The sequence below is a fragment of the Pteropus vampyrus genome, unplaced genomic scaffold (assembly GCF_000151845.1).
Source record: "Pteropus vampyrus isolate Shadow unplaced genomic scaffold, Pvam_2.0 Scaffold97, whole genome shotgun sequence".
Classification (NCBI taxonomy): domain Eukaryota; kingdom Metazoa; phylum Chordata; class Mammalia; order Chiroptera; family Pteropodidae; genus Pteropus; species Pteropus vampyrus.
Genome location: NW_011888878.1, coordinates 6,151,595 through 6,177,964, shown reverse-complemented (window position 1 = coordinate 6,177,964; position 26,370 = coordinate 6,151,595). Strand labels below are relative to the sequence as shown.

The window sequence follows — 26,370 nt, the reverse complement described above, 5'->3', positions numbered from 1 at the left end:
TTTCTCAATACCTTGTCACATTTAGGGATATGCCAACCACATGCATATCAGCAGGGTACAGAGATGCCTTCCAATGTTGAAACACCATGGCCAGATATTCACAGTCCTAGATACCTTCACGGCTAAGGCACAGACCTCTCTTTTCTGCTGGGCCATCAGATCTATCTGTACTGTCCTGTGAATCCCAAGTTAGCAACGTGAAGAAGCTGAGGCAGTGGAGAATTCATTTGGTAATGGCAGTTGTGGTGATAGCAGCAACATCCTGTGTCCCATGGCAACAGTTTCAGGAGTAGCACTTAGCATCCTGCATCCAGGGACAGAATGTAGTGCTACCAGCTGCAGCACTGTTTACCAGACTGCTTCTGCAGCCTAATTTTGGCTGTGGTTCTTTCCACCTAGACTTTGCATTACCCAGTATACTTTCAAAACATTTGTTATTTCCTTTATTAGTCAGAATCAATTTTTTACTGCTTAAACTGAGAACCAAAACACCCCCTTTTATTTAGACAATAAAATAAGCTGAACTTTCTTTTACTCAAAGCCAGATGCCCTCTAACTGATGCAGGAGTAGTGGCAGTAGATGCTATCAGAACTCTGAGCAATAACAGATTATTAGAGCAGGGCATGTATACAAGTGAACTTAGCCCAATGCACCTGCGGCAGGCAAAGAGTTTGTGGCAGGGAACAGTCACATGGTAATCACAGCACAGAAAGGACTGCAGGTCTGAACTTAGCTCTGTAGCCTGGCTCCTCCTGGAACTGAGGTCGAGCATCGTGCCCTAGCCACTGCCCTCTTTGTTGTGGGTAAAGCAGGTAAGAAGAATGATGGGGTAGCTTACCCTTTCCAATTACTGTTTACTCTCCTCACCCCAACCCAATCCTACTTTGATATTGTTAGCTAAGGGTTTGCAAATCCATCATTGTGCTGGTCCAGCAAGCTTGGCTGTCTGCAGTCTAGACTTTCAAGGGACAGACCTAATTCTGAGATGCTTGGGAAAGTCTCTCTTAATTGGTCTCTATCCAGAGAAGCCCACTTGTTGAGTATCCCTAGGGCATGAGAGTCAATCATTCAGTGTTGAGGCCTGTCATAGGGTCAATAAAGTCATGAGATTATAAAGCAAAGTCCCTCCCCATGAAGTAAAAGTATGTTTAGAAATTATCTTGGGATGTGAGAATGATCTGGCTATGACATCTGTCACCCCATCAATAGCAAGGCTTGATTTGGCTAATCTCTCTGGCTAGGCTCCCTCATCATTCCATGTGTGTCCCTCCTGAAGCTGCGTGCTTGATCAAAAAGGACATCATTTGCCATAGATGAGGATCTTCTTTCATCAAGGGTATTCGAATAGCTGTTCTCCCTTGCTAAAACCTCCAAACAAGCTCTTGGCTTATGTGTAAGAGAACGTAGAGTAGTCAAGTCTCCAAGACTCCAGATATATGCAAATGAGGCACTGCATGAGGCAATCTGCCTTAAAATTTGTTTTTAAATAAATTATCTTGAGTAAAGAAATACTGGCTTCATCACTATGCTTATTTTTGTGTTTCCACTTGTACTTAGATTTTTTGGCTTGGTTATTTCTTAACTATTTTGTTGGTTCTTTGATGATTCTGAGATATTTTTTTTTTAATTTAGCCAGAATTTTTAGTTATTTTCAGTGGGAAGGTAGTTCAAAATATCTTGGTAGCTATGTTGTCAGAATTAGAAATCTTCCACTGAGTTTTTAATTTCATCATTATATTTTTCATTTGTGTAAGTGGTAGCCTTTAAGTATCTTTGACATTTTCAAATGATTTTTTATTGTCTACCCATATTTTTAAGCTTGTCATTTTGTATTTTATGTCTACAATGTCCAACATCTGAGGTCTTTATTAGAGTCCTTTACTAATATCTGTTCTTTCTGCTAAATCTTGCTCATGGTGTCTTGTTTCCTAGTATGTTTGTTTTTGCGTGAGAGTTTTTTTTTTTTTGGAGAGAGAGAGAGAATTTCCAGAATGGATTTTTTTTAAAAAAATCCATAGATTCAAAGAGCCTACTCCACTTCCACACTCATCCCTAACAGCCTCCAAAAGAAAAATCCCTAGGAAGACAAAATAAAAAACATATACATATGCACACATCTGTATTTATGAGATTATATCGACTTGCAGAAAAAACGTGGAAGAATGTACAATATGTAATTAACAGGGGCATGTGGGCATAGAGGCAAAGGTGAGTGTGAAGAAAGAATGATGTGGGCCATGAAGAGAAGGGAGGTGGAGAATAGCAAAGGAAAAAAGGGAAAAACTATGCAAAAATGCCTGATTTTATTTAAAATTTTTTTATAAATGTATATATGTAGAAAGAAAGCTTAAAAATAAAATGTATAAACAAAGGAAAATAATCTCTCTCTCTCTTTCTACATATAAATTCCAAATAAAATAATTGAAAACCAAATCACAAAGTGAATTCAGAGAATAATGCCTTGTGGCCACATTCAAGAAGGTAGATTCAATTTTAGGAAATATATCCAAATCATTAAATATACTATATTAACTAATTAAAAGTAAACATTTGTATGTTATAATAAATATATGTCCTTAAAAGAGGAATTGATAATATCAGAAACCATTCTTAACGTACAAAGCACTTTTAAGTTTGGAGGAAAAAAATCAGCAACTAATTAAAAAATAAGCAAAGGACCTGAAGAAGTTAATTGCAGAAGAAGAAAAGCAAGTGGCCAATATATTTATATGAAAAATTAAGTTGTCATTAAATTTGTGTTCAGGAAACACATATTAGGGACCTTAAACCTTCATTTATCATATCTGCAGCAAATATTCTCTTCTCATCTGATTCTGGCTTTCAAAATTTTAAAAGTTGACATAGAGATTTAAAATGTTTCTCATGTATGTAGATTTGTCAATTTTTAATGAGTTCTATACCATTTTACACCCTTTTGCAAGAGGTTATAATAACATAGATTTATATATATATATAATAACATTGTCCAGGGTATGAGGATACCAACATTCTCATCCCATGTTGCTGATGGGAGTGCAAACAACAGATTTTGAAATATAATCAGGCAAATACTATTAAAACATTAAGCATATTCATCTTTTGTACTTGAAATGCCACTTTGAGGAATCTAAACTTCAGAGATAAATGAACTAGACGATGTTTCTTGCAGCCCTGTTTATAATATAAAACTCTGGGAAATGGGGAAAGTTGAGACAGCTGAACATCCATTAGTAATGAAATGGCATATTCTGTGGAGATTTACAAAAGGAACGTTTTTTCCCCCATTATTGACATTATGTTTACATTGATTACTTTATCTGGAGGGATGTGCAAGATAGGGGATGTAACAGGTAATGTGTTCTTTTTGCTGGTCCAGGATTCATTAACCTTTCTGGTAAAATGGAACCTAGGTTTTGGGGGAGAAGAATGTTATAGACCAGAAGTTTGTTCTGTACCCCACCTTCCAATGCATATGTTGAAATTATAATGCCTAATGTGATGGTATTAGGAGGTGGGGCCTTTGAGGGGTAATAGGGTGGAGCCCTCATAAATTAATAAATGGTGCCCTTATAAAAACAGACATGAAAGAGCTCTCTCTGCCACATTCAAGGATAATTCAATTTTAGGAAATATATCAAAATTATTAAATATACTACATTAACTAATTAAAAGTAAATAATCTTGTTATAATAATATAACAATATAATTTTATGTTGCTACCTCCTCCCACTTCTCTCTCTCTCTCTCTCCCTGCCTACCCCCAAATCTAGAAGCCAGGGAATGTCTTCACCTGACACCAGATATTTCAGTGCCTTGATATTGGGCACTTCCCAGTCTCCAGAACTATGAGAAATAAATGTTTGTTGTCTAAGCCAACCGGTTTGGGGTATTCTTGCCATGGCAGCCCAAACTAAGATAAGAAGCCTATACATGTGTGCCCATGATACATGCCTAAATGATCATAATCAGAGTGTTCTTTTGGCCATAGGGATTGATTCAGGGAATGGGCATTTGATCCAATCAGTGGCAGTAAGTGCAAAATCTCAGTACTTTTGTTGATCTGTTGAAAGAGAAGCACACTCTCTTTTCTCCTGGGCTTGGAACTATGAAGATGTAAGCCTGAAGCTGTGGCACCCATCTTGCCTGCACAATGGGAGACTTACCCAAGAATGGACCAATATAGAGAAAAGCAGAGCCAAGCCAAAGCAAACCCAGGTGCTGATTTAAGACCCTAGATCCAGCTATGCTTAAAGCCTTTCCAGTTTCATAAACCAGTAAATACTCCTTTTTGCCTGAACTACTTTGTGTTTCTGTTACTAGCAACCAAAAGAGTCCTGGTTAACATATATAATAATGTGAATGATTTGATCTGACTTTAATAGACAGAGCCTTTGTAATTATGTGTTTGGATAAGCACATATGTATATATTTGTTTCATGTGGAGGATATACACTAAAATGTTGACATTAGTTTTCTCAATTGGTAAGATTGAAGGAGGCGAAGGGGATTTTAATAACTTTTTATTTATATATCTCTGTAATGTTTAACGTGCATGTAAGTGTTTGTATCTTTTGTAATTTTTAAAACCCTATAAATTTCTTTAAATGGGTGTCATATATTTTGTGTTTTTCCAAATATGATATTTTATACAGGGGTGGGGGGAATGATGCAAGTCATCTTGGAAAAGGAAAAAAGCTTAAATTTGATACTAGAAACATTTTAAAACAAATAATCATATTAGCTGATGAAAACCTAGAAAAGCTTTTCTGAGTAAATTCTTGATTTCAGATCTAAAATATAATTGATTATTACTCTTTATATGTTTATCTCAAGTATAAATGATTAATGATCTTCAAAATGGCCTTCTTCCTAGCTAACCTGATGTACGTATAACAATCCAATATATTTATGAAGAAACAAGATTCCTCCCTAATGATTAAAATATACCCCTCCATGTTAAGAAAACAAAATAATAAACTATTTCATTCACTATTGACCTAGAAATTTGTCTTTCTCAAATTTAATTCTGAGTTAATAAAGTTCTCATAACCTATTTGAAATATGTTTTAAACAATTACTTATGATGATGTTTGAGACTTCTTTTCACACTGATATTTTTCATTACTTCATTATAGGTATGACCAAGTGTCTGATCATTCTAAAAGATCTCATAATTTTATGAAAACACAATACATTGTTACAGTACTTACATTTGCATTATTTAGTAAAATGTTTTTTTCCCTCCTAGAGGTTGGGGAAGGGAGATCAGTGGGAATATTAACGACAGAGTGCAGGGAAAAAGGAGTGCTGCCACCTTTTGCCTTTGAGTGGCATTTCACAGGTCTTAATCTCACAGCAGATTTTAAACTCATAAAAAGTCATTTACCTTCTCTCACAGCTTTTAAGTCACTTGAGAGATGGGCTTAGTCAAAGATAAAGCTCCTGTGAATTGGTAACCTGGTTTTGAGAAAAGACTTACATAGTAACTAAGGTGTTGAATAAACAGACACACCATTTATTTACAAAGACTCATTGCTATGATTATTACATGTATTGCTTCTTCATAGCACAATGTGGCTCTCTTGAAGCTCCTTTTTCCAGGAAGAGGATTGATTTCAACATAATTAAAAGTTGGGAATTGTTTCCTTGAATTTGGATATATAAGATTGTTTCTGCAAATCCAGTACACCATATTTATAGGTAGAAATGATCATGTCTATTAGCAATTTATAGGAAAAAAGTGGCATTTTAGCAGAATATAATTTCTAATGTACCATGTATTAATATTATCCATTAAATCAGCAAAATGAAAATTTTGACAAATGACAGTCAAAAAGTAAATAATGCCTTCTAAAAAGCGCAATTATATGTAATAGTTTTTCTTTTATAAAATTCATTCCCATAAGAGAGCATAATTGATTTTATTGATTTACAGTACCATCATCATTCTTGTAATATAAAATTTAGTAGCTAGCCTGGACATTAAATTTTAAACTCAGAATCAACATTAATCTTTAATTTAGATTTGATAAGCTTCTAGGGTTCTTTCAACAGTGGAAAGTTAATATGGTTCTCCCACATGGGGTGATTCACCTTCAGATATTTTTTTTTATAAATCTATAAGCAAAAGTATTACCTATTAAAATGGAACTCAAGTATGACTAAATTTTTTTTCGTTCTGCATTGGAGTAAGAATTATGTTGCTTTGACTAACAGCTCATATTTTTTTCTCAGCTAATTAACTCCAGCCAAGTCATTAATTTTCATGAATAGAATTGAAAATGCTGTTCTTTTAATCTTTTTAGTTGAATTCTGGGTCTTGCAAAGATTAAGTGAAGTGACTCCAAACCTAAAATCCTATAATTATAGATTGTCTGTTTAGGTTGGTGCTTGGTGATCTTTTTCCCTCTGCTTCTAAATTGGGAAGAGAGCTTTCTATACTCTAAATTAAGAAAGTCTTGGTTTGTTCATCTGTGGTAAAGCAAACAGATTTAAAGAGGCCATCTATTTAGTTACCATTTGTTATGTTTAATTTGAGATTAGGCTTAGGTTTACAAAAGAAATCTAGATTTAGAGTGGACGGGATTCTTTAAGATAGCATTACTTGATGGTAGTTTCTTCCTATAGCCTCTTCTGAGTGGTTTGTGATTAGGGGGAAAAAACATAAATACTATAAGCTCTGACAAATTTGAGGACACAATTTTGAAGCGTATAGAAATATCTGCAAATAGATCAAATAATTTACTAAAGGACTTCTAAATGGCAGCATATGTTCTTGAATCAATTTTTAAAGAAGCTGGTAATAATTCCTCTAATGATATAGTGAATGTGTTTTTACCACCGACCATTACCTAAGGGGAGACCATGTGGCTTATTACTATAATGGCCTGTATAAAGAAACCCCTGGGGAGTGAAGACTTAGAACTGTAACCTCATTTCTAATTTAAGTGTGGTGAAACAGAAACCATAGAGTCACACCTGGAGTAAGGGGCTAGGAGGGCTGCTTCCCTGTCTGGAGCAACCTATAGTCAGCAAAGCTTCACATCAGTATATGAGACAATTTTTGGGTGTTAAATGTGTAAACTCTCAAAGAGACCTAAAAGAGAACATTTCCTAGGTTAAGAATTTGACAGTTTGTTTTAAGAAGGACTATGATGAATAATGTGACCTTCTACCTTAGAGACAGTATTACTAAGTAATGAAGTGTATTAGTTTAATTTTATTTGTATAACTCTGATAAAGAAATGACTTGTTGGTTATCAAGTGGGAAAACATATGTATGACGCTGTGTTTTTCCACCTGTTGCTTTCTTTACTTGGAGATCCTGCCTAGAACAGGATGAATTGGAAGAGACAATTCAAAGACACAAGGCCAGGCAGACAGACAGACCTGCATTCATATTTCGACTCTACAGTTTCTGGCTAGATGACAGGAAGAATAAAACTTACCCTCTCCGTTTCCTCAAATGTTAAGCGGAATCAATGGTAATGATACTGAAGGGATGTGGAGGTAATGAAGTAACATATGTGAAGTATCTAGCACATAGTAGATGCTTTAAAATGTTGCTTTTCATCTTCTTTCCCTATATCTGCCCAAATCACTCATCCTAAAGGCTGACTCAAAAACTCTCTTCCCTTCCAGCTCTCAAGACCCTTCTTTTATCATGAAAATGGAAAAATTGGACTAGGATTGGTATATTTTTCCCAGATGGTCTTTGGACACAGATGACTGTGCTCACAGAATAAATTGTCTTCAAATAGCCAAGATTCTATCAGAAGCTGGACTAGCAGACCACTTAGATCTTCAAAGTGCCAGGCCCCTGTGTCAGTTAAGGAATATCTCTTATTTTCTTTTGTTCAATTTAATCCATAGTTCTGTAAATCTAACTGACTAATAAAAATAAGAAAAACTTCTGTTTTTGTCATTGACCTCTCAACCCTTTTGTTTGCCTGAGAAATCCACTACATCTATGGAAATGACCAGTCAGCATTCACACTAACTCATGTTACTATGATGGTTGTCCTTTGATAGATTTCCCTTCTCAATCTCAGAACTTCAGAGTGATCTTCACAGCTCTGCATAAGTTTCTGCCATATTTCTATGAAAAAGGACAGCTAAATCAATACTTTTGATCTGCTGTGCTGCTAGAATTCAATGATCTATCACAGTTCTTGCCCAATTCACCTAATCATTATTGTTTAAATGTTTTTAGCTTTGTTTAAAGTGTTAGATTATTTGATTTAGTAACCAACCTCGGAGCTAAACTTTGAATTATAACTTTGGTAACATTTTACTATACTTTTCCACAACCCAGAGCATATATTGTTCAATGCTTAATGGTAATCTAATTGCTTTTTATTTTTTTTTATTTTTTTTTTTTGCAACTGTCCAAGATTTTTCCTGTATTTTCTACCAGGGAAAGTTTTTACTGACAATCATCCTATCCTGAATCATCTCTTTGGTGTTACTACTCGTTCCTAACCTATAGACCATGCATTGCTTGCTCTAAATGATATTGAATAAGATACTATGGCTTTATAAATTCTTTGATATTCACATCTGATTTAATCACCTATAGATTTTTTTCATAAAATAAAAGTTTCACTTCTACAACTGAGTGTTTATGTTGTTTACATCAAACAATTTTTTATCATGCTTTTTACTTTAAATAAAGTAACTCTTTCAAATCTATTTCCTGTTGTTCCTATGATGTTATCATTTGATGGCAGGTCAGAGTTGGGGGACTTTTTCTGTAAAGGGTCAAATAGTAAATATTTTAAGCTTTGCAGGCCATACAATCTCTGTTGCAACTACTCACTCAACTCTGCCATTGTAGCAGTAACAGACAATTTATAAATGTATGAACATTACCAAGAGATACTGAAATTTGAATTTCACATACTTGTCATATGTTATAAAGTATTATTCTCTTTTCTGCTTTTTCAACCATTAAAAAATGTAAGAGAGGAAAAAAAATGGTTTAGATGATAGAGCATCTGTTCGTCCCTCTGGAGACCAAATCAAAGTTGTGACGAAAACAAGGAGCAAGCAGCAAGGAAAAATCACCTGGGATCTAAATGAACAAGCCATACAACTAGGGAGAAATCCAAGAAATCACCCTGCAACAGTAGAAGGTAGGACGGGGTGAGGACGCCATGCTGTCCGGTCTCCAGTGGCTGAGTGAGATGGAGGCTGCCCCAGCGGCAGTGGCAGAAGCCTCTTAAAGGGGCTGCATCTGCGAGCAGATTTTCTCAGTGGCAGACTTGCTCACTCTGCTGATTAGCCTGCACGCAGGGGCACCAGGGAGACATCGTCAGAGTGAAGGCTGAGGCGCGACTCTCTCTGTACAGAAGTGCTGGCGGTATCCATTGTTTCCCTCCCAGTGTGCCGGGCACAGCACCCCATAGCTGTGATGTCATCAAACTGGATAATAAAAATAGCTCCACCCATAGGATTCCCCACCTCCCCTGCTCGGGGCTCACCCAAGCCACGTCCAGGTATATCCTAAGAAAGTCAGGTGCTCCTTGCTGAGCAGCGCCTAGACTCACACTGGAGGCAGCTGGCCTGGGTTTCTGGTGTGCCTTTTGAGGCAACTATAAGCACAGCATCTGTGGATTGCTTACTGAATCTTAACAGGTGGCACCGGATGGGTAGAGGCTTGGGCTAAATTTGGCCTGCAGCTCAACCCCGCTCAGGACTGTGCCAATGGACACCTACGTCACAAATCCACACTACTAAGACTAGGAGACTTAGGAACTTTGCTTAGTACATAGAAACAGACATAGAAAGGCAGCCAAAATAGGAAGACAAAGAAGCAGAAACCATGTGAGAGAACAGAACAGAGATCCAGATATAATGGAGTCAAGTAATCTAACAGATGCAGAGTTCAAAACACGGGTTATAAAGATGCTCAATGAACTTTTGGGAAGTATAGATAAATTCAGTGAGAACTTCAACAAAGAGATAAAAAAAATATAAAAATGGAAATGGAAATTATAAAAGGGAACCAGTCTGAAATGAAGAACACATTATCTGAGATGAGAAGCATATTAAAAGGAATAAACAAAGTGAATAAAGAAAAGGATCAAATGCCCTATCTAGAGTATGGGAAAGCCAAGGACATGCAAACAGAATGGCAAGAGATAAGATGCCAAGACTATAAAAATAATTTAAGGAGCATATGGGACACTATTAAGGGTTCAAATATCTGTCTGATCAGTGTAACTGAAGAAAATCAAGATGTTGAACAGCTGTTTGAAGAGATAATGTTGGAAAACTTCCCTAACTTAGTGAAGGAAATGGACATAAAACCCCAGGAACCTCAGAGAATTTCAAAAAACAGGTATCCAAAGAGGTCCATGCCAAGACACATCATAAGTAAAACGCCAAAGGTTAAATACAAAGAAAGAATATTAAAAGCAGCAAGAGAAAAGCAGAGTTACCTACAAGGGAACACCCATAAGACTGGCAGCTGATTTCTCCAAAAAAACTATGCAGGACAGAAGGGTTTGGCACAAAATATTTGACGTGATAAAGACTCAGGATCTACAACCAAGGATACTTTATCCAGCAAAGCTATCATTTAGAGTCAAAGGACAGATAAAGAGCCTTCCAGACAAAAATAAGCTAAAGGAATTTATGAACCCCAAACCAGTATCACAGGAAATGTTGGAGGGAGTTCTTTAAGAAGAAAAAATTCAAAAGACTCACATCATATTAAAAGATGCACATAGACAAAAAGGAAGGGGATGGAAAGAGATATTGCTTTGATGGACCTAGAAGGTATTAAAGTCAGACAGAGAAAGATAAATACTACATAATTTCACTCATATGCAGAATTTAAGGAATAAAAAGAATAAACTAATCAAAAACAGACTCACAAATATAATGGACAATTTGGTGATGGACAGAGGGTAGGGGTGTTGGGGGCCTGGGAGAATGGAGTGAAGGGTTAAAGAAGTACAAATTAGTAGCCCATGGATGGTCACGGGGTTGGGGAACATGGCATAGGGAATACAGTTAGCATTAATACGCTGGCTAGGTGGAGGGTCAGGGGAGGGAGAGAGTAATTGGGGGGATCGTTTTACGAACTATACAGATGTCTAACCAATGTACTGTATACTTGAAACTAATTTAAATAAATGAATGAAAGAATGAATGAATGAATGTAAAAAAACATTCTTAGATGTGGGTTGTACAAATTAGGCAGAGGGCCAGATATACTCTGTGGCTATAGTTTTCTGACTACAGTATAGTTTACATCCAGGAGAAGATCCAGACTTTGTGGGGAGAGAGCATTTCACAATTTGGGGTGGGAGAAGGGTTGCTTCTTTACGAAAAGGAATTCAAAATTACAAATAAAAAATTACAAATAAAAAATTACATGCAGGGCTTGCGGAGGGACTCAGGCAGATAAGAGGCCCTTGAAAATGGAGCCTCTCTGGTGTCCTGATGAACATGCTTCTGGTGATATTTGGACAACTCTTTTGTAGAGGTTCCCATGCCTGGCTGATTATTGGAGACACCTAGAGGGCTTTTCTAATGACACATTCCAGAATCTCCACGGATTGCCTGAATTCGAGCTTCTGGTTTGAGCCTAGAAATGAGCTGTTTTGTGAAGTTCCCTAGGTAATTCTACTATGCAGCCAGGTTTAGAAATCACCATTTTACTAACCATTTTATAATAGCTAATGAGCCCCTTATAATTGATATCACAAAACATTTATAGCTTTAATTGTGTAGCTTGCCCAGAAATAAGTTTTAACTATTGTTATTGCCCTGTAGCCCAAATGTTTAGTTTTATCAAGAAACTAAATAAATGAATGAAAGACAATTTATTTTAAATTGTCTCAAAGGAGCATATATATATACATACTTTTATGCTAGGCCATTTACTCTCCTTTTAGTGAAGGTTAACCCATCCATAGTTAACTGGCTCTTCACCATTTGGACTCAGGTTAATATTTTTATATGTTAATTTTTGTTTTTTAAAGTCTTAAATCTTTGAGCTAGCATACATTCCAGGTAATCCATAAAGTAAATAAATGGCTGTTGAAGAATATCTGATACCTCTGTTATCACAGCTGAGTAAGTCTATAAACCTATAAATAAAGATAATGTTAGTGCCGGGGTAATTTGAACTCTGGTAGCGCTCCGGTAACACTGGAGATTCTCTGTTCTTCTTGCTGATACAGAGGTAATTTCAGCACAGTGAGATTTAGAAGAAGTAAGATTTATTAAAAGTATATTTTAGAAGCAGCTGGGCCATGCTAAGGAAGGCTGTAGCTCTGTGTAATTTGGCTGGTGAAAAGATAAAAGATAAAAGATAGAGTATGCTCCAAGGAAGGAGCAAGTTTCAGCAAAGAAAGCTGTAACAGTGAAGAAATGAGAAAATCTGCCTATATTTGGGCCATAATGGGAGGTCCTTGATGATCCATAGGTGAGTCACCTTAACTGACAGTTGCCTGCTATATAACACTTTGCCGACTGTGCATATGCTTACCCAGAATTCAGTCTGTTATAATTAGATTCATGAACTTTCTGGGCATAGGCATGATATTATAATGATGGTATAATGAGGCTGAGGTTATGGGCAAGTTAGGGTAGTACTTTCTGTGCAAATGTCTGTGGCGGGACTAAACCAGCTATAGGTTTATGGCCCTCCAGTCCTTTGTCTCTCAGGATGCAGGAGTGATTCTTTTACTACAAATGGGGTGTTCTTTGGGCAGTCTCTGGGCTGTCGCTGAGATAGGCCTTCGTTTCTTTGTTCTTCCATTGCTCATGTCTAACTACCTAACAGTAGCTGAGTTACTTGTCATTACCTTATTAATGGCCAAATTTACAGAAGCCTTTTTTCATAGCCTTATGAATATTGTGTATACTCTAAATTCTTCAAATATAATATTATTATTTCTATAATGTTGAGAGATCTTCTTAGTCGAACTTGGGTAATTCTGTCTGTAGAGTAGGTAGATCTACCACAACCAGTCATTTACTCATTTGCTAATTCATATATTCAACAAGTATTAAATGAGTGCCTATAAAATGCTGGGCAATGTGCTGGGTGCTGGGGATCCAACTCTGCCATCTTAGAGTTTAGTTTATAATGGGGAGAGAGAAACAATAAGCAAGATAATTTCACATGGTGATTGATGATGTGTAGGAAATAAAAGAGGGTGAAGCCATGGTGAATGTGTGTGTATGTGGGGAGGAGAGGCAGGGGTGGCTACATGGATAGATAAAGGTGGTGGTGTCATTTGAGATGATGAAAAGGAATCTGAGGTGTGCTGCCCAGAACGTGGGAGATTGAAGGTCTTGAAATATGGCTACTGCCACATGCTGAAATGATAATATTTTGGATATAGAGGGCTAAATTAATTTCATCTGATATTTTTTACCCTTTTAATGTGGCTACTGGAAAATTACATATGTGGTTTGCATTATATTTCTGTTTGACAACACTGGTATAGAAAGTTAATTCAATTCCAGTTTTTTCCCCCTAGAGTACACAAATGTCCCCAGGATCCTCACAGATTGTGTGTGTTGTGAGTTAAGAGTTTGAGCTACTATAACACTAGCTAAAATGTACGTAACAGCTACCGTGCGCCAGGCACTGAATGAAATTGCTGTACATTCATTCGCTGAATCCTCACACTACTACGAAGTGGAAAACATTCCCAGCCCATATTACAGATAAGGAAATGGAGGTCTAAAGGGGTCAAGTAACTTCCTAAGATGACAAGACTACGAAATGATGGCGCGAGAAGTCAAACCCCATCCAGGTAATGATGATGCAAGAGGAAAGGAGCCACAGTAAGAAGAAGGAGGAGGCAGAAGTTTAGAGCGCGACCACCCCGCGCGCTCTCCTGCCCCGGCCAGGAACCTGGAGGCCGGGTGCCCTCAACTTAGCCACCTGCCCACTCCACCCAGTGCCAAGCTCCGGGCCAGGCCGGCCTCCTCCCCTCTCCAGCCCGCCAAGGCCGAGTCGCTGACCTCGCTGAGCCTCAGGATCTTCTCTGCCTGCGCCCTGATCGGATCCCTGGACCAACATTCGATGGTTTCCAGCCCTGCCTCATGGCGCCGCTGCCCACCCTCGCCCAGCCCCTGCTTCTTGTGACCCCTTTCACGCCTACGTCTGGAAAACACCCCGCATCCATCTGGCTGCTCGAGATATACTCCTGAAACCCAGTCGGCTGTGCAAGAATTCCCGCGGAAATCAAGAGAGCGACCCCCTTCCCGCCCCCCGCCGCCGGCACACTTCCCCTTCCGCTCTCACTGAGTTCTGAAAGAGATTTTTCTGGGGACCTTTACTCTTAGGGATCATCTCGCCACTTCGCAGTGACCAGGTTGTTTGAGTTTGGGGCGCGCGCGCGCCTGTGTGTACGTGTGTGTGTCCACAGCTCTTTAGGTATTCTGGAGTGGCAGAATCCCCACTCTCACATCCTCAACTTTGGGGGCCAGGATTTTCTTCCTTGTAAGGATCTTCAGGCCGCTCAGCTATCCAGCTCCGTGGCCGCAGGATGGACAATAAGAGCAAAGCGCCAAACACAAAAGCCAAGCTGGTCACTCAGATACCCGTACACCTGGGCAACTATTCCAGATGAAGCCTCCGGTTTTTCAGGAGGGCACTTGTTTCCTCTTTGGGATTTCTCAGACGGGATTGTGACTAGTCATCAGCACTTATGGGGGGAGCCAAGCGACAGGGCTGTTTGACATGTATCTTTTCAGAACTATTTATGGGACTGAACAGCAAGAACGGGGAGAAAAGGGTTTATTTTTAAAGGTACCCTAGTATTCATATGACAAGCCCTGTTTTGTTATGCTCAAGAAGAAAGGGAGAACCTTATCTTCACCAGACTTGAATCTGACTCACAAGACAGCTGTGACTCATCCTTCCAGAACAGCTCCCTCTGCCACAATCGAGCGAATGATGTTCCTGAGGCTAAAAGGATTCTGTAAAACAGGATGAGGAGACAGTGTAAAATTGCCACCTGGTGCTAATGCCCTCAACTTTTCCTTTTAAACTCTTTAAATTCATTTTAGCCAGATTCCACCTGTACAATAAAATTAAAGGGAGGCACCATGATTTATACCACTTGCCCTGGATCCCTTTATGTGATTCTGTGATAAATCAGCACCAGAGATTAAAATTAGAAGCTTCTGACAGGATTTCGCGTCTGCCGTCTTTTATATTTGACCGTTTCTCTAGGAGCTAAAAGCGACAAAAAGAAAACATCCAAATAAAAACATTTTAAAAAACAAGTGAAAATGAAAATATCAAACCAAAACAACAGAAAATGTGCATCTTTTTCTTGCCTTAGATGCAAGGTATGATCATTACCTTGTAGTTGGTGTATCATATATGTATATCTATAGAAATGTTTATTTCCTTAAACTTATTTTTTTGTACTTTATGACATCTCTCTGTCACTAAAATAAGAATATGAAAGAACTCTAAATGATATTTATAGATTATCGTCAAAACAGATTTATAGTGGCTTAGGATGAACTAATATAGTGAAACATTGAATTAAATGCTGAAGTAAAAACCCACTCAAGTCATCTTCAATTAATAATGTAGCTCTTAGAGAATTGCATTTTGTACAGGTAAATGTTCACATGCCTTCTCCTTACTTTTCAATTTTTCACATATATTTTTACAGTTATGTAGGTTCAAGGTAGGAAGGATGGAAGTTATATGAGCAGGCAGGATATGAGACCTCTTTTATTAATCCTATGGTTTTAGAAAGTACCTGTAAATTGCAAAAATAATCAGATTTTTAAAATTTCCACCTTCTTTTAAGAATTCCTTTAGCTCTTGAGAAAAAAATTTTGGAGATCAGGAACTGATCTTCTCAGAAAGAGAGGAGAGAAATTATTTATAAATGATTCAGAAGTCATGTCATATCTATATGTAGAATCTCCTTTCAAGTTGCAAATTTTGAGTGAATGTTCTATCAGTCAGAAAGCTCTGTCCCTTTCTCTCTTTTTTCTATGGTTTTACCATTATGCATATGCTACATCTTTTATAGTTGTCCCATAGTACTTGGATATTCTATTCCCTGCCCCCATTTTTTTTCTTTTCAGTTTTGGAGGTTTCTATTGACCTATCCTCAAGCTCACTGATTCTTTTCTCAGCTGTGACCAGTCTACTAATGAATCCATCAAAGGCATTCTTTACTTGTCACCATGTTTTTGACTTCTAGCATTCATTTTTGATTCTTTTTTAGAATTTCCATCTCTTTACTTACAATAAACCATTTGTTCTTGCAGATTGTCTGGTTTTTTTTCCATTAGAGCCCTTAGCATGTATTAAGTTCCTAGTCTGATAATCCAACATCCTGCCTTATCTGCGTCTGCTTCTGATGCTTGCTCTGTCTTTTCAAACTATGTTTTATGCCTTTTAGTTTAGTAGTCTTGAATTTTTTATTGAAAATCAGGCATGATGTACCAGGTAAAAGGAACCCAGTACTGGTTCCTGCAGAGGTTTCTGCAGGTGGGTTCCTAATGTGGTAAATTGTAATTCTCTGTATCCTGTCTGTCACTCCAGTTTTGAGGACAATGGTTTGCTCTGTGATCTCACTTCTCTAATGGATCTAAGAAGAGTCATTGATTTTTCAGTTTATTCAGCTTTTTAATTGTTAGGATGGAATGGCAACTTCTACACTCTTTACATGCCAGATCAGAAATTAGAAGTCCTCAGCCTATATTCTTTAGTTGCAGAAAATGGAAACCTTCCAGCTAACTTAAGGGGGGAAAATAATAATAAAAAATAATAATTTATTGAAGACTATGGGTTAGTTCTGAGGATCCCAGAATAAAATGGAACCATAAAGGAAGAGTAGGAAAGGAAGGAGAAAAATAAATCTCTGTGTTCTTCCCTCTTCTTTTCAATCAATCTTCCACCATTTCTTCCCTTGGCAGGACCTAACAAAAAGCAAGGGAAACTAAAATCAGCTCCGATACAGAACAGATGAGGGGAAGGATGGGGAAATTGATCTTCAGGCAAATAGGCAGATGACAGGAATGGCCTAAGAAATACTGTGCGGCCAAAATGGGAGCACACCCTGATGCCAGAAGAGTCCATGCGACTTAAGCAAGGCTAATCAGATACTCTTTCCTAGAAATTTAAATTGGGGGCAGACAGAACAGGGCCAGAAACCAAGTTGAAGTTGGCTCACTCTTGTAGCAGTGCCCTGAAGAGCCGCTCAATTGAGGCAAGAATTCCCAGTTTGAGTCTCTAGCACTGTTCCTGTCCTTCCTGAGGCACAGGTGGTCAGCTCTGCACATCTGTGAACTCCCCAGTATTTTTCCTACAGAGCTTTTTGTGCTTGAGAGATTTTCTGTTTCTGGTAACTAAAAAAAAAAAAAAAACCTGCCTGAAACAAGGGTCAACATGATTTAAAGATGTAGCAATCACCACAGAGTTCCGGGGTAGCTGTGTTGTAACAGAAGTCCATGGACCACATGTGCTCTTGAAAATAGAGGGGTCTAAAAGAAAGCTTCATTACCTGGATTTGTAAGTATTTTCTTAGAAGATATGGTTTCAAAGTAACTCATGAGTTTTCTATTTCATTTGACTAAAAAGTATAAAATAATATACTAAGAGTGCTTCTTTGGGACAAATTTACACTATTCTCACTGCTTGCTGATTTTTGTAAAAAGAACAATGTTTTTTCTTATTGTGTTTATTAGTGTTATACATACTTAATATTAATTTAGGAATGATTTGTTAGCTGAAGAATATCTTCTGAACATACACACAGAGGCATACAAATAGAGTCCTAAACTCTATAATTTATTATTTCATACATTTGTTTTTCAGCAAAAAAAAAAAAAAATGCAGTTATACAGAATTTTATATTCAAGACCATAGAGAACAAATGTTTCAGGAAACCGAAATCATAGCAATCTACACAACAGAAACGAATCACAATTTTGTTCAGCAACATGCATAAAACTGACCAGAGTGATATTTCTATGGATTATTTTGCTTAATTTACAAGATAATGTGGAATTATGAATAAATAATGTTTTCTGGCAGAATACGCTGATGCTTTGAAACCACCTTTTAGTCCCCGTATAGAGGTTCACACATCCTGAGAAAGTCCTTCTAGCTAGCTAAATACAGCTGTTTCAGATGTAGGTGATGACTAGAGTCAGGGTAGCCTAAAAATTTAGCAAGAGTGGGAAAATATGATTGTTTCTTCCTTCATGCCCATATTAACCTTTACTCCCTTCTCCCTCCATTATCACCATTAAATGAAATAAACAAACAAACCTGATACAAGGAGGTATCTATTTGGTCACTGTTAAATCCTCCCTCTGCCTCTGACCTGAGAGGAAAAATGAGTATGGTGCTTTAACTAATGCCCTTTACTGCAAAAGGGGACCTGCTGGTTGTACATTCTTGTAAATCTGAGTACAGCAACCATATTTACTTAGTTTAGAAATGGGTGAACCTCATAAGGCAAATGGTTTGAGAAGGCCTAAATACATACGGAATCTGTTTAGAAACCTTCTGTCTTCAAGCCTGAGTTTGTAGAAACTGAAGGCTTCAAGGGTAGTGGCAATGGTCTGGGAGAAGGATGAAATGAAGAGAGTTCAGAGCTATAACACGTATTCTTTATTCTTCTTTCCACTCCAAAGAAACAATGAGCAGTATCCAGGGCTGTGGATTTTTTGGCCATATTATTCATGGTGGTTATATCCTCATCAAAGTGAACTGTATCTCATCCCATCATTGCCTTGACATTCAGTTGCTTAGTCAGAATCATTTTGCTCATAGCCTCAACAGAAAACCAGCCTCGTGGAAAAACAGACCTTCTGTGCTAAGCCTTGCTGGGAGGGTGAATTTAACGAAGTTTTTAAAAAGATGTAAATGTAGCCTTGTTACACACCTATAACATATCTGACAGTTTTCTTTTTTAAAAAAAAAATTGTTTTACTCTTCTTTACTATACACATTATTTACATTTTTAAAGACCTACTAGGTCTTCATCATTTGGGTAAGAGCTCAAGGTGATTAAACTTCCAGGACAAAGATGAGGCTTTCAAAAAAGCGCTGGTTCTCATCTATGTGCTAAGGCCTGTTTTTACAAACACATTGCTATTATAAACTTTTAAAATATAAAATTAGAATACTTCTTTAAAATTTTTTCCTATTTTTGTTTTTGCATTCAGCTTATTACAAAGATTATGCTTTCTAACTAGAGATGGACCTAAAAGAAGAGATGAAATTAATGTGTTTTCATATGCCCTTCATCTAGAAACAAGGGTTTATTTACATGGTGTCTTTTCTCCTGTCTTTTCTCAGTATTGTGGTGAGCTGTGAGGAGCAGGGCCATCTCCACAGCATGGTTAAATAACCAACTAAACACGCCTCCACTCCTATTTGAGTGCTTATTGCATATTTTAGGTGGAGCTGTAAGGCATGAGAAAGGTGGCCTGCAACTTTTACACATTTAGCACATTCAAGAAATTTTCCTTAAGAAATGCCATGTTTGGAATAGCTTCCAGAGATTATTCAAGAACAAAAAGTATTAAAGTTCATGCATTATATTTAGATGCACAATACTTTGGGGGAACATTTTCAAAATTTCAAAAAGGCTATTTTTCCATTGAGTTCAATAGTAAATAAGTGAGCGTTTTGTTGCATGTAGGTGTATGCTCAGAACTTTTAAAAGTCACATCCTACCAAAATTAACAGTTCAATGAGCATTCTTGGCCCCTGACCTATAAATAAACATTCTAATTCTGCAACTTGTGAACAGACTCTTAAGAAACCATTCTAAAACAAAACAAAAAAGCCTACAAACTGGTTAAAAATCTGTAAACCAGAAGTGCAATACATTTGTCCTTTTTTAACAACAATTTGTATTAGCTTTTTGGAATAGTGGCTAAGAAGATCTGACACCTATTTTCACATTTAAGAAATAATTATTTGTAATACCGAAGAAGTAAAACCATCAATAGGAAGGCAGGTAGACTCTCACAGAGGAATACAATGTTTCTCAGCTTCAACCAATGAATGCTTCCTTCTTCAGTTTGTCTAGGCTTGTTCGCTTTTTGTCAGAAGATATGTGACAGGGAATATGGGCAATCTTTCAAGAAAATGATTCAAAAGGTGATTTACAATTGGCTGGTGCTATTCCTTAAGGCCTCTTTGCCTTATGCCCTAATTTTATGAAAACAAATTAAGGACATTAAGCCAGGAGTAAGCATACTGCTCAAAATATACTGGGGCACCAGTGCTCAGGTCAAAAGCTGTAGGATGTGGTTAGGCTGCCAAATAAAATTCCTCGCCATAGGAGTTCACATGATTTTCTAGGGACAAAATTTAAAACTCAGGCAAAATTGTACACAGTTGAACTTGCTGTTCCATTCAGGCTGTATGACTCTAATCCTCCTTGTTCTCCCCTTCTCATACCTTCTTCCTTTTTTACGTCTGATACTTTTTATTTATAATATCTTCCAGATTCTTTTTCTAAGACATGTTTCACAGATTACAACACAAAGACCTTAAAGGAGGAAAAGGCTAAAGAACATTTATCTTTGGAAATGTAAGCATAAAAACTTAATTATGCTATCTATGAAATTCAGACACTTGATATCACATTCTAGGCACTTTGGATGAACCTTACATCATAATGTTATGAATAATATAAACCTTCCAAAAGTGACTTGTATTAGTGTCTTTGTTAACTAGTAGTGATGATAAAATTTTCAACTCTGTACATATGCCTGCAACCCTTTACCTGGATTGTACATTGAATTTTCTAGTTCTTTTTTAACCATTAAATTCACAAAGGCCTAGAAGCAAACAGGAAAAAAAAGAAAAAGGCAATTGATTGTGGTTAAGTACATGTTAATTGAAATAAGATTCTATGTATTACTCTTATGCAAATAAATGGGAGAAAAGAACCAAACTCAGTGGCTTGGGACATTCTGTTTATGGCCAAGATCAGAGTTTGGTGCCTGGCCTGAGGGCCTCTCTGGTGTTCCTACCCTTGTTCCACAAGCAGACAAAAGGTAATGGCTATAATAATGTGGTTGGATCCTTGCTGAATGTCTAACATGCAGTAAGTGCTCAATGATTACTAAAGGGATTGCATAAATGAATGAATGAAAATCAACTCAAAGGACATTGACAGAGTGAAGTCAGCTTTGGCAGACTTAAACAGATGAAGAACAATCCAAGATGATAAAAATTATTTAAGTAGCTGATAACATTTTGTATAAGATTTTATAACCTAAATTCGAGCATAGCCATATCTTACTTCACTCTATTTTACAATTATAAAGTAGTCAATTAAAAAATATATAACATACAGATAACATATATGCCATATATATATATATATACCATATATATCATATATAATCTCCAATTAGTGCTTGTGCTTGGCCATAGCCGTGCAAACTAGTAAACATTCACAATCAAGCATACAATCATCCCCTCATTCTAATGCCAATTTTAAAAATTAAGTCTGTTTCCTTGGACTGATGGTATAATCTTGAAATGGAGATAACTCCTCCTATAACTTTCTTCTGCTATATCTTTGTGCAGGTTAACTAAATAAAGTTGTGAAGAGATTTGAAGATAAAAATCCCTGTTTTTATTGCTGTTAGCCTTCAGATTCAGCACCAAATCAGAAAAAAATTATAAAAATAACCTCTACCCACAAATTTTGTATTCTTAGAAATGATTCCTCTGAAGTAGCATGATGAATTAGGCTAAATGGTTTTTGACTACAAGCACTTACAGACAGGATTTATGAATGGATACATGTGAAGGCCACTCTGGCCAGCGCTGAAGCCCCATACTTTATTCTTGGGCTATTTATAGAAAGTGTATAGCCAGTGGAAAAGATTACATTTATTTTTACAAGCCAGTCATGACATGACCAAAGAACTCACTTCCTCTCTCTGGGAAGGTCATCTTCTTCAGCTGAAGGTGCAGCCGCAAGGAGGACAGGGACAAAAGGAACCCCCTTTAGTCAACTAAAAAGCATGAGTCAACCCCAGAGACCAACCCACATGGTGACAGGCATTGAATGAAGTCAAACACCTTCATTTCCCAGGCATGACTCTATGATGCTGCTTCTTGAGATGTCATCTAGATTATGACTAACAAGTAAAAATAAAATGCATTACATAATATGCTTCAAAATTCTACTGCCGAAATAGGTTGTACAGAGATAATGGAGTGCATTCTTATTTACCATTTGTCCTACATTTCAAACAGCTGAACACAATAAAGTAAAAATGAATTTTAAAAGATGTAGCAAAACGGAGAGTGTGAAAAAATATTTTTAAAGCTATTTTATTTTGATGACCATATTACCCCCAAATATGTAATATGCCTGGACAGTTCCATGTAAATGTGGAGACTTCGTAAATATCTGCTGATTCTAAAATATCATTTATCTTGACAGAAATCTGATATAATTTAGCAAATAACATACATAGTTTCACAAACATCTTGGTCTCATGTATGTATAAGGAACCTATTTGCAAACATGACATAAAATGAAACCATTATTTTCCACTAGAATGTCCTTTTGTCAATGTTATATGTGGTTCGTAAAAACTAAGATGGTATGGAAAAGGGAAGGGGGAGAGAGGAAAAGGCGAAGGGAAGGAAAGTGAGTCCTCATTCTCTCTGGGACATACTGGGTGCTGAAACCTTTGAGGGGAAAACTGTGTCACCTTACTGAGCTCATGTATCATAATCACTTGAAAATGATATGGGTATGATTTTACCCGTATGTTGCCTATGTTGCCTACCCTCAAGGACAAAGACACAGGGCAAGAAATGAATTCTGTTTGCAGACTCAGATCTCCAACAGAAATTTTAAATGACAAACATGGGGTTTATTTCTTGTTCTCAAACTCATCGACCCTTTTAAAAGTCTGTCTCTTGAAAGTACCTTCCGAAAGGGGAGGTCCCATTTTACAAGGAAGCTACAGAATACTCATCAACCAGTTTTTCTAGCTTCCAAACATTCTTTGGGGCTCTAGAAGAGACAGTAATGATATATGCAAAGAAGATTGCACGTGGAAATATTCTGATCTCCATAACTGCCCTTGACTGCACGTATTGAATTAAGTTACAGAGAGGAATGACATGTGTGGTAGGCACAAATTCTCAGCCTCTGTAATCTAACAGGAATCTCCTTGCACTTTGCAAAAGGTGAGACACCGACACCCATCGGCAAACGTGCAAAGTATATTTACGATCCCATTAAGAGGCTCTAAATTAAATATAGACATATATGAAGTTAATTTTTGTGTTCGAATTAACACACAAGGATACTGGTTCCTCCAGGGAACTCTGCCAAGCCTCCTTGTTTATAAATACAGTAGCGATTAAAAGCATAAACAAAAACAAAAATCTTTTTAGGAACATCAGCCTACTAGTGCTGAGATAAGTGTTCATCTACCTTATGTGCTTGATCTAAATTATACCATGAAGTCAAAACTTCCCTTTCAATGATTTATTTGGCTCTTAACCAAAAGGACCTGTTGGGAAGTGTGATAAGTATTTAAATAAGCTACCTCAGTGGTTTGTGCTGTCTCAAGTAAAGGTTAGCGTTTATAAAAAATGTCTTAAATAACACTGGCTAATGTGGTTGTTAGAAAGGATCTCAGAAGTGTGTTCACGCATTCTCCGTGATTTAGGACGATCACCATTCATGACCATAGTCTGAATCCAAATGAGACTTCAGTGTTTAACTAGGCAATGATAACCTTATTTAACTCAAAAATTTCAGTTACAATTCAAGTAGTATGCTCTTGACTTTATAATATAACTGCCTCATTTATTCCTGAGTATTGAATTTTTAATTTTAAGCAAGGATAGATGGCATCAGGCTAGAACAGTGTCCTCTCACCTTCCCTGATAGCTGCATTAGGAACCACAGGCACATTAGTGAGTTGGCTCCTTCTCCTTGTAGAGAAGCCAAATGATCTGCATGTCCTGGGTAAGCTATTTCTGGTGCTACCAAAAAACTTACAACCAACACCATTTTCCTAACCTCCTGGGTGGAATGTTAAACCTTGATTAGTAGTAAAGTAAGAAAAGCTTACTCTAACTGCTCTTTCCTATGTTTGAGGACCAGTCATTTGGGCATTGCTTCAAAGGCACATTTATTCCAGTGGCAATTTAAATAAGTAAAGAAGAAAATAATAAGATTAAAAACAAAACAAAATGGGTTTTGTGAAATACATTAAAGTAAATAGAAATCTGGGATCCATACAAACCACTGAGCTCCTCACCAATAGTTTAACCAGAGTCACTAAGGTAGAATAATTCACAGTTGTATTTTGACACACACAGGCCTTCAGAAAACACTGTTTAAAAAAGTAGTTGAGAACTCTCAAGCAGCTTGCCCTGATGTCCAGTTCAAGTGTACACAACGCAGAAGAGCTGCAAAAGTCAAAACTACACGACAAAGAAAAGTCAGTGCATATTACAGGCTCCATAAGTTAGGAAAAGTCATTGTATATATTACTATTTAAATAACATGAGAAACATTTTATAATTAACTTGTGTTCACATTCCATGCATTTTCTAGCAGGTTAAGCCCTGGGCTGTCTTTGTGCCCTTTTCCTACAAAGCTCTATTCTTTTGACAAATCCAAGCATTCCTCAGACCGAAATGGAAGTATCCAGTACTTACCCACTTTATTGCATACCTGACCTCACAAGGGCTACTTGTTATTACCGCTGGCACAGAAGACGAGCAGAAAATCAAAGTTTGGGGTTTTATTTGGGATTTTATTTGCTGCCTTAGAAAAACCCCTGGATGTCACAGACACTACCCGAATTTTGTCCGGGGCAAAAACCAGTGGCCCTATCCCTCCTGCTTGACCCACCTCCCTCTTCCAAAGCCCTAAGGTGCATTGAAGACCCGTTATCACATTGGATTTCTCCCCTGTGGTTCTGCAGCACCCTCCTTGAGCGAAGAAGGAAACACAACAAAACTTGAAAACAAACCAACAATAGCAACAATAGAAACTCCAAACAGGTAGGTAGACCAGCAGCCTCCTCCAAGGCCTAGGCTCACTTTTTACTGCAGAATTCGGAGCTGTTTAGGAACTTCTTAATGACCAGCCCCAGACAGACAACAAGCAGCAGCATGTAGCCCACGGTGCCTGAAAAGGTGGGCGCGGCAGGCGGCGCCTTGAGGAATTGGCGCAGGCCGTCCTCCACGTAGTACACCTGGTCATAGATGCTGAGGAAAGTGAAGATATGGAAGAGCTGGTGGCTGTGGCCAATGATGTCGAAGAGGCCAGGCTGGATGCGCTCGGGGATCTTGCTCACATTGAAGAAGGCAGCCACCACCAGCCAGAAGTAGCGACGGTAGAAGTGCACGAAGAGCGTGGGGTTCTCGACGCGCAAGTTGAAGAGCCAGCTCTCGAGCATGATGGGGCAGGCCATGCTGAGTGGCATGACAAAGACGAAGGTGCGCAGCGCGAACGGGTAAGAGCACCAGTCCGTGCGGCTCTTACAGCAGGCCACGGTACAGGCCACCGCCAGCACGAAGGCCACGGGCAGCACCAGCGCGCGATAGGCGGCGATGAGACGCGTGCAGTCCACGTGCCAGCCCAGGCGCTGCTGCACGTAAGGGGTCATCACTCTGGCATCCAACAAACTTAGGCCAGGCAGCAGGTAGTAGTAGTAGGCCACCGTGCTGCCGAAGCCGTAGTAGCTGATGGAAGCGTAGTCCAGGTAGAAGAAGGCGGCACGCAGGCGCAGCGAAAGGCAGCTGAACACGTGCGCGGTGCAGCTCATGGCGAAGGTCAGCAGCACGCCCGACGCGTAACACCACAGGGGCAGCAGCCACGGGTGGTGAAAAGGTACGTCGCGGCCGCTCAGAAAAAACAGGCGGCAGAACTTGCTCAGGAACAGCAGCAGCGGGATGAAGTGCGTCCAGAAGTTGAGCGTCTCGTTGGTAGGCTTCAGCACCGAGGCTAGGCATTCCTGCACCGTGCAGGGCAGCCGCCGGTAGCCCGATAATATGAAGCGCTCCACGAAGTCGTCGGGAACCTCGTCCCAGCGCAACAGCGGCTTGTCCGATTGGAGAGGAACCCTGGAGGAGGAAGGCTGAGGGCGCGAGGCGGCCTCCAAAGGCGCCTCGATCGTGGCCGGCGGGCCCTTTGTGCTCGCGCCCCGGGGCTGCAGGCGCCGCGGCATGGTGTCTGGGGCTTGCCTAGGACGCAAACAGGCGACCTCTGGCGCCGGCTCCAGGGCGCTCGGCAGTCCCCGCCGGCCGCCGTCGGAGCCTTTGTGCACGCGCCCAGGGCGTCGCTGCAGGTTCAAGATAAGACCTGAGCCTCTGAGCAGCCGTTTCTAAAGATAAATAA

General features: G+C 38.5%; 1 protein-coding gene across 1 annotated transcript; it reads right to left on the bottom strand.

The window, feature by feature from the left end:
* Positions 1–24,126: 24,126 nt before the first annotated feature.
* PAQR9 (progestin and adipoQ receptor family member 9) lies at positions 24,127–26,333 on the bottom strand. The gene has a single exon (XM_011364445.2). It carries the CDS (start codon positions 26,198–26,200, stop codon positions 25,067–25,069), a length of 1,134 nt encoding a protein of 377 aa, XP_011362747.1. The 5' UTR covers positions 26,201–26,333; the 3' UTR covers positions 24,127–25,066.
* Between the last annotated feature and the right edge of the window lie 37 nt (positions 26,334–26,370).